Source organism: Buceros rhinoceros, unplaced genomic scaffold (assembly GCF_000710305.1).
Source record: "Buceros rhinoceros silvestris isolate BGI_N320 unplaced genomic scaffold, ASM71030v1 scaffold45255, whole genome shotgun sequence".
NCBI classification, from domain to species: Eukaryota; Metazoa; Chordata; class Aves; order Bucerotiformes; family Bucerotidae; genus Buceros; species Buceros rhinoceros.
In genome coordinates, this window is record NW_010412063.1 from 1 (window position 1) to 8715 (window position 8715).

The window sequence follows — 8715 nt, forward strand, 5'->3', positions numbered from 1 at the left end:
AGGCCGCGGCTCGGCCCAGCCGCACGAGTGCGGGAGCCGCCTCCTTTACCAGTTCGTGAAATACCCGCTTCCCTGTAGCGAGCCCATACGCGGTAGGAAGCTGTGATGCCCTCCTCTGCCTTGCTGTTTCTGCTCCCACCTCGGAGCCATTGATCCCGCCGGTTCGCCTCTGCTCCTGCTCTGTGCAGCCGGTGGTGTGGCGTTTTGGCTCAGCCTGGCTCCGTGGGCTGCTGCCTCCCACACATAACCTTCATCTTGCAAGGCCTGCCTGTAGCTGGGGTTGTTGTAAATTCACCTTTCTCCATTAGCTGACTTTTAAAGTTGGCCCCTGGGCTCTGCTTTCCTGGAGAAAGGCCTTGGCAGCCCTGGGAGCTAGATGAGGTAGGTCGGTCCTTCCCCTCCTTCAAAAATTTTCCCCCTGGCACTGCCTGAAAGAGGCTCCTCGAAGAGGTGACCGCTGCTCTTGGGAAGGAGTACATCCATCGTCATCATCGTGGCTTGGCTTCGCGAACGAAGATCTGAGAAGGGTTTTTCCCACGCTCAAGAAGTGTGTTTCCCACGCTCACTGCAAGCGATGAGCGCACCCTTCGGGCCTGTGCGGTGGATTTTTTAGGTGAGGCGCAGTGTGCGCAGAACTGGCCCCACCCTTTACACCTGAGGTTCATCTGCCAGGGCCTAGTGAGCTTGGACAGTGACAGCAAAGTCCTCAGGTCGTAGGTTTGGTTAGAGTATCCTTCTCTTAGATGATGGATGCCTTACAAGGCTAAACGAGCTCCATCTGCCCGGGTTTGGAGTCAGAGATGTCCTTCTCCTAGGATGGCTGTCCAAAGGCTAGTGAGCTCATCCTGCCCGTGGATACACTTTGTCTGACCCTTCAGTTGAGACCCGTCTGGCACCGGAGGCACATGCCACCACCAGCACAGCTCTCAACCCCACAAGGGCACGCAAGCTCTTTCCCCATGACAAGGGGGTGCCCGTGAAAGAGTCGCTGCTCTACCTCCGGACATCACAGACCCAGGCACGGGACAGCCAGGGCCTGCCAAGAACGGGAGTCCTGGAGGCTACATCCATCTTACATCCAGCTGTTTTACACTGTAGGGGCAGTAAAAACAGCTCTGCCTGGTCCTCAACTTGTAGGAGAGACCTTTCCTCCAGGGTAGCCTCACAAACTCCTGTGCTTTCTTCACAGCCATTTGCTATGGGAAGCCAGTCTCAAAAACTTGGAGGCACACAAAAGACACATTTTCCAAACTAAAATATTGGTAAACATCCTTTGTATAAAACTCCTATTCTTTTTTTAGAACTTGTGTAATTTTTCAGTTTGGCCAGCAGAGATGGACCTCTTGGGGGCTGGAACTGAAGGCTGCATGCAACAAAGCAAAGCTTCAGGTTTCTTGGACTTTGTTTCCAGTGAACCCCAGAATGGGGGGATACTCTGTTTAGACACCAGGTTACTGGTGGAGGAAGGAAGTCCTTATAGGAAACCCTGACTCTGTCCAAGGTGGGAACACGATGGTAAAATTTCAGCAAAGAAACTAAGCTTAAGGAGTGAGATGTGTGTGTGACTTGGGAGAATAAATCAGCTGAGGAATCTGAGAAACAATTTTAGATCTGGATCTATTTACCGCAGATTGAATCATTGTTAGGCTTTTTGAAAGAACAGTCCAATTATGTTGACTCTTGTTGCTGTGCTCTTTTTGTAGTAGCTATTTACAGCTACATTGGAACTATATTGCCTCCTAGGTGACTCTTAAAGGCTGTGATGAAATCCCAGTCATGTTTTCATATAACTGATTTATAGCCTGACATTTGTTTTGCAGAGTAGTTGCAGAGTGCTATAAAACCTACAGTGCCATAACTATTCTAACTTTCACATGCATTAGGTTATTTTTTTTCTTCCCCTGTAGATTCTGTAAAGTTGTTTGTTTTGATTTTTTTCTGTTATGGGGAATAATTAACTGGAAGTAAGCTAGTGAAAAGGGTGACCTTTTGCATGGGAATTCACATCCTAGGCCTGAAAAACCCAGGACAGTGAATTTTTAGAACGATTAATAGTAAAAATACACCAATGAGCTCTTAGATGGAAGGGGTTACGATGATGGCCAATTATATATCATGCATTGCTGGCTCAAGTTTAATAAACTAACTTCCATGAAGTACAAACTGGGGGTTTTTGAGAATATAACCAGTTCTCCAGCAATCTTTTTTTTTTTTCCTAAATGGATTTCCAGTTTCATAGAATATAATTGATGTAGATAACATATAGTTTAACTCTGTCTGTAAGGTTCAAAAAGATACTTTTTTAATTACATGAAAACAACTTATTCTTGCTGGATAGTCTCAATGTTATTTCATTATTTCATGTTTTTAACTTCTTGAGGAGTAGCACAGCTACAACAAGATTAACTGGGTCCCAGCACCATCCTGTGCTTGAAAACTAGTATTTATTTCTTCTCTACCTCTGGCTCATGTCCAACTTTGGCTCTTCCAACTTTGGATGCTTTGAGAAGAGGATAAAGATGATGTGTGGTCTTGGACTCTGATTCAATTATTTGCTTTGCATAGCTCTGAAATTCACGCTCCTTGCAAAGTGCAATATCCTCTTTCTGAGCATCATAGTCCAAGCTTGCTTGCTTTTCCTGCTGTCTTTTTGCCTGCTTTTCAGCCTGGTGAGGAAAAGGGAAGCTTAGTATTTCTTTCACAACATAACCATCCCTTAAAATTTGGAAAGGCTAAAAGCTTACAGGAGATCTGTGGTGATGTTAGTTGATAGTTGTCAAATATTGTCCCTCCCCACTCTCTGCCCTGTATAGTCCCCACAAAAACGGTACATTGAATAGCTGAGTGAACATCAGCATTAGCTGCTGCTCTTGGTGACCTGCCCAGAAGATACAGGAGGGCAGCAGTAGCACGTAATGGCATGGGACAGGATATGATCTGTCACTGCAAACCAGCCTTGAATTGCACCACTGCTCTGAGAGGAGGCTGGTCCCCAATGCCAGCATATGTGGAGCATACATGTTTTAAAAAAAAAAAAACCAAACACAACACAGCAAGCTTCTCTTCCTCTCAGGCAGGAGCTAGTGCTGTTGGTTTAGATGTGTATTTCTTTCTTAAGGGTCTGAGAGGCTACAGCTCTTCTATTTACCATTTGCTGAATCTGAATTTTCTGTACTTCCATGTTTGCATCACGTTGTCTTTGTTTCTTGGCTTTTTCCATTTCCAGGTAGATGCGGTTCTCTTCCATTAATGCGTGACGTTCTTTTTCACCCTCTGCTTTTTCCTCTCTCTCCTTTTCCACTTTCATCTTCATCTGTATTTTACAAAATATACAAAAAAAAAAGCTAACCAAGGAGCTAGACTGCTAAGCTGCATGTTGTATCTTTGAGCAGAAGCAGCCCTGTCTCTGATAAGCACAATCATTGAGGCTGGTCAGTGTCCAAGCCTAGCGTTTTCAGCAGCCCTGGCAGATGTGTACCCAACATGGAACTGGGAGAGGAAGAGAGGACCCCAGGAAAGGTGTCTGTGAACCTGATGAAGCATACTGATGCATGGCACCAGAGCTACCGGCCGTGATCTGGGCCAGGCTCCCCAGTTAAACCGGACTAAGAACAGGCGAAGTTTCTTACCACAGAGGCTCTGTGTTCAGCAATAGATGCAATGGCAGCCTTTTTTTTTGCTTCATTCTCTTTGCGTTTTTTTTCTGCTTCAGCTTCTTTTTTTGCAATGTCTCTAGCAAGACGATCATCTTCCCTTTTTAACACCTCGTTTCTTTGTACAGCTAATTGGCTAACAATTTTGTCTTGTTGTTCCTGCGTTAATCTGCAGAAACACATGAGCTACCATTACATACCAGGTTACACACCTGGGTCTACCTGAAACATTACTGCTACCAAACTCCGCAATCCTGCTTCTAGTCTTCTCTCCTCTTGCCACACAGGTAGGCCCATGCACCCAGCTCTGTGATCTCCATGTGTTCCTCCTGTTTTGTTTTGTTTTTTAATTATCTGTTCCCTGTATTCCTGTAATGCTACCCTCCTCTTGCAGTAATGAGCTGGAACACTTGGTGAGGGCTCTGCCTAGCATCTTGCCATCAAGGGAGAAAGTTGGAAGTATTGGCCAGAAGCAGGAAGAGGAGGAAACTCTTAGATTGGCATAATGGCATCATCATGCTGTACCCTCGATGTTAAATTGATAAACCATCCTCCTTTAATAATAACCTAATGAATTAATATAGGTGCCTAGTTAAGAAGTCAAATTATTTTTCTTGATGTGACTCAGGGAAATATAGTCTATGCCCAAAAATACTTTCGTCAAGGATTTTAATTGTCTTTGATTGAGGAAGTGGAGACTTGGTAGGCCATATGGAAAAATCACTGTTGCCAACACACTGGTGTAGAGCTTTGCACTTTCGTAAGTCTTTGTACTTTGAAGGGTGAAGAAATCGCTCCTCCTCCACCAATTACTAAGGAACATGAGATAGAATTTCCTTTTTCTCCTGAATTCTCTGTTCTCATTATCAGTAGAATTTAATTTTTAGAATAGATGTGGTTTGTGTTACATAATCAGTCTGAAAAAATTGAAAATTACTACAGTGTAATTTTTAGTTTATTTACAATTTAGCTTTGTACCTACCTGCGCATTTCAGCCTCTTTCTTTTTTATCAGCTTGGCAATAGTTTCCTTTGCTTTAAAATGAGCTCTTATTCGATCATTCTCTTCCATTAGTTTTTGTTCCTCTAGTGCTTTGAGTATTTTCTGGTTAGTTAGGTGCTCCTGCAAGGGAAAAACAGTTCTGATGGATGAAGTTTAGATAATCTGGACTGGGGTAGCAACTTTAAAAAAATCACTCCCTATTCAATCTCTTTGTGTTTCTTTCAAAGAGAGAGGATAGGAAAGGGATTCTCAGTACTTCCACTTACTTCCACCTCCCTGCTCAAACATCCGTGAAGGGAAGGTAGTAGGTATGAGGAAGAAGCGGAACTGAGCATCAAGCAAATTGCTATTCAATGCAGTGAGTGTTATCCCTTGCTCCCAATCGCACTCATGGGAGAGGGGGACATTGAGAGAAATGGGACTGTGCAACGCCCACCAGCTCCTGGACCACCTCATCCAAAACTATCTCAGTCTAAGAGCTTAATCCAAATCATAGCTGAAGAGAAGTTTTCTGTACTTTCATGTGAAAAAACAACTGTCCTTGCATGCTGGCCAGAACTGTTCTGAGGCATTCCTAGTTTGTGTTTAGCAAGATAGATACCTTTAAAGATGAAAAGAGAAGGCAGCAGGTCTTGACTAAATTTCCAAACATCTCCAATCATAAAGGGAAACTCAAGTTAAAAAGACTTGTTATGTTCAGTCTCTGACTATTCCTTCTTTCTGACAAAGAAGAATGGGCTTAAAACAGCGAGTATGTGGAATTTAAATCCAGTTGGAAAATCAATGCAGTCAATGACAATATTCCTTGATGTCTACGCGCAGCAGACTTTTTAATCATAGACCAGTCAAAGCATCAGGTGCTAATGTCACTTCAGACAAGAGAAGGGAACTGCCTCCAAGAGGCCTTTCTCAGAAGGCCAGAGGAGAGACATGGCCTGCAGCTGCCAAGGCAGGCCTGTGATCCCATGCTGCTGAAGCTGCCAGCAAACCGCCTGACGCTAGCAGGCCCACCTAGATCTACGAATGCTGCTGTTTCACTCCAGGCAGCCAAGGTGAACGAGATTTTAAACTCTGCTTTCCTCTTACTTACATGATACAGCCTCCGGCGTTCAGCTTTTCCCTCCTGTTCCTTTTCCTTTTTTCTCTGAATTTCGAGTTGGTACAATTGGTTCAATTTCTGTATTTTTTCTCCTTCTCTTTTGTCTTCTAGCTTGGCCAAGTCTGCCTGATGCTTGTGCTCCTTTATCCTGAATTGGAAAAAGCTGAATAAACAGGCTAGGCACTGCACAAAGTCATGAACAGATACGGATTCTGCAGTACCTTGCACTGAAGAATGTGCTGCTTTGAATTAAAAGTGGGTGGAGTATCAGCGGTGAAAAATGGCATCACTGTTTATAATGGTAGTTCTCAGTCCCCTGACCAGAAATGTGTTACATGGTATGCTCACAGTTTGCAAGCTAGTGGTAACAAGTTTTCCCTGGGTAATTCATTAGTACCATTGCATTCATAATATACTGGCCTATCTCTGCAACACCCTCAGTGAACAAGATTTTCCCAGAAAGTCCCGCTGTATCTATGCTTCTCCTTCTGGGCACACAGGCCATAAGCTGGCAATGTTCTGTACTAAGCTCTGCAAAGATTTGTGTGTTGGACCTGGAGTATGTGAGACCAGACTTCGAACCCTTCCTCTCCTCAGGGAATTTGATTCCTTCTATCAGCCACCAGGGCCAGTACTATAAATACCACTGGAGACGCTCCTTAAGGTTTATGGAAGAGCTGAGAGAAAGAATGGAGGTGGCAGTGATGTGTTTTCTTGATGCATTCTCTCGGATCTTGTTATGGCCAAATGGAAAACCTGGTTTAACCCTTTATTTTTCTGGAACAAAAACTGTATTAAAACACACTTGCAGTAACAACTCTGAATAGTGATTTGACTAAAACCTATTGATACCTGCAGAGGTGATTTTAAGTGCAGGCTGTTGGCAACTAAAACACACTGCGTATCACAGCTTTTCTGTTTTGCGCAAGGTCTTTTGTGTCACTCTGGATTTGTGTCACATTTGTGAATCAAATTACTAGTAAGTTTCTGTAAAAACCTTACAGAATGTCTTTGTGAGAAGAGAGTTTAAGTAAACAATGAATTAGGGTTACTGTTGATTAATCATTACTCACTGTTCCAGCTGATCTCTGCGTAGTGCCTGTTGATTCTTGTAACGCTGATGTGCCTTTTCTTGCTCTCTGAGAATAGGTTCTTTACGCTCATATTCCTTTTCTTCATCTTTTTTTTTGTTAACATCTGACTTTAACTTTTTAAATTCAACTTGGGCATCTCTTTCTTTGAGGACTTCAGCAAGTAGAAGTGCACTCTGCAAGAGAACATTTAAAGTAATTTGCATGTTCAGAAGTATCTAAAGATATTCAGTCCAATTTGAATTTAAAAATTATAAGTTGTCAACAAACATGTAACCCTTTCACTCTTTCATTCTGATAGTACAGGTAGGTTTTTGCACGATCAATGGCCTCCTTCCGTTTCGCTGCTTGGAACCTTTCTTCTTCCAAATCAAGTAACTTTCTTTCTTCCTCTTCTCTTTCTTCACGTAATTTTTTGGCTTTAAGTTTCTGTTGTGCCAGGTTCTACAGTGCAGATAAAATGAGAAATCACATTTAAAGCCCATGGATTAAAAACATATAAACCATTCTGAATGTTTGGGTATTTTTAATTTTAGCTTTAATTTAAAAAAAATTAAATGTTAGTTATTAAATTTATTTAAATGGAGCTTATTTAAAAGCAAATGCTAAACACAGGGAGTACAGCTAGAAATGTTACTATGATTGGTTTTGCACATATGAAAATGAATCCCCGTGTTTACAAATGTGTCTCGTACTTACCATTATGGTATTGGGCCAGTCTTTTACAGCAGCTTTGGAGCGTAAGTGCATTTCTTCCCTTTCTTTCTTCTCAGTGAGGATGCGTGTTGCTTCTCTAGTTGCACCACCAAGGCTGTCCTGAATCCTTTCCCATTCTGCTTTTGGCAATACAATTACCTGATGAAGATCTACTTCCCTTGGAAGAAAATATCCATCTAGAATAATACTTTCTTCCAAATTATGTCGTGCTGTGCAGATGGAAGAAAAGATGCTGAAGTTACTTGGTATCAGAAAGTCCTATCTATATTCAAGCCTGTGTCAGGAGTTGAGTTCTTGCATAGTAACCGTACTGAGTTACCCTTATTGTTCATTGCTCCCCCATGCCCGTACCCCAGAGCTAGGACAGGGTAGCTGTATCTGGAGTCTTAACTATGGCCAGTGCGTGTACCTGGGCTGTGGCGCTGACTGACTGAACCGTGTGTATGTCGCAAACTGTGTGATTGTTTGTATGTATGTACAGGTTTGGCTTGTGGTAACTAGCACTCTCCAGGCAGAGGAGATGATTGGACATGCTGCTGCGAACAACGGGGACCAGGGAGCAGTCCCAAAGGGAAGGGGAGAGTGCTGGTAAAGCCATTCTGCCAGCTGGATGAGGCAGCGGTTTGGGTGCAGGCTGGGCCTTACCACCCCTGTCCTGCGCGCTCGTTGTACTTCCTAAAATAGATCCATTGCACAACAGTTTCTTATTTGTCAGAAAGACCAGCAGGTCTGTGTTGTATTAGGCTTACACAAACGTGCACGCTACGTACAGCTTTTCTAGGTGATCGCTGGGTTTTGTGAAATGCTCTTCAAATTGTCACCAGTTATTTTTGAAGGAAACATCCCTCTGCGGAGTGGCATCCTGTTGGGAATTCCTGTTCGTCTGCTTTGCACCAGACTGGCATGCTGTGTCTAAATCCTGAGGAGGCTCTCTCTCATAGCGATACTGATTTTAAAGGATGCTGATCTCCTTGGCTTACGGTGGGGACCAGACCCGACCTCCCTCTGCTCGAAGGGAAGGTAGCCTTGCCCAAAGTAAACGCCCACCGACATGGCTGCTCCCTGCAGAGAGGGAACGGCCAGGCACCCGGGGATTTCCCTGTTCTTCAGCTGGGGTTTGACGCTGTACCGCCACTGGTTTCGCGTTCGTTCT

The 8715-nt window shown here is 43.6% G+C and overlaps 1 protein-coding gene across 1 annotated transcript; it reads right to left on the reverse strand.

Annotated features, from left to right (window-relative positions):
• Positions 1 to 2459: 2459 nt before the first annotated feature.
• On the reverse strand, positions 2460 to 8615 carry CCDC173 (coiled-coil domain containing 173; the record flags this gene model as incomplete). Its single annotated transcript, XM_010136207.1, has 10 exons — positions 8543 to 8615; positions 7545 to 7771; positions 7116 to 7289; positions 6957 to 7021; positions 6828 to 6893; positions 5746 to 5902; positions 4636 to 4775; positions 3630 to 3822; positions 3149 to 3313; positions 2460 to 2666 (listed from the first exon to the last, which is right to left on the reverse strand). Coding segments are annotated over exons 1-10 (1467 nt in total), but the record flags the coding sequence as incomplete, so codon positions are not given.
• Between the last annotated feature and the right edge of the window lie 100 nt (positions 8616 to 8715).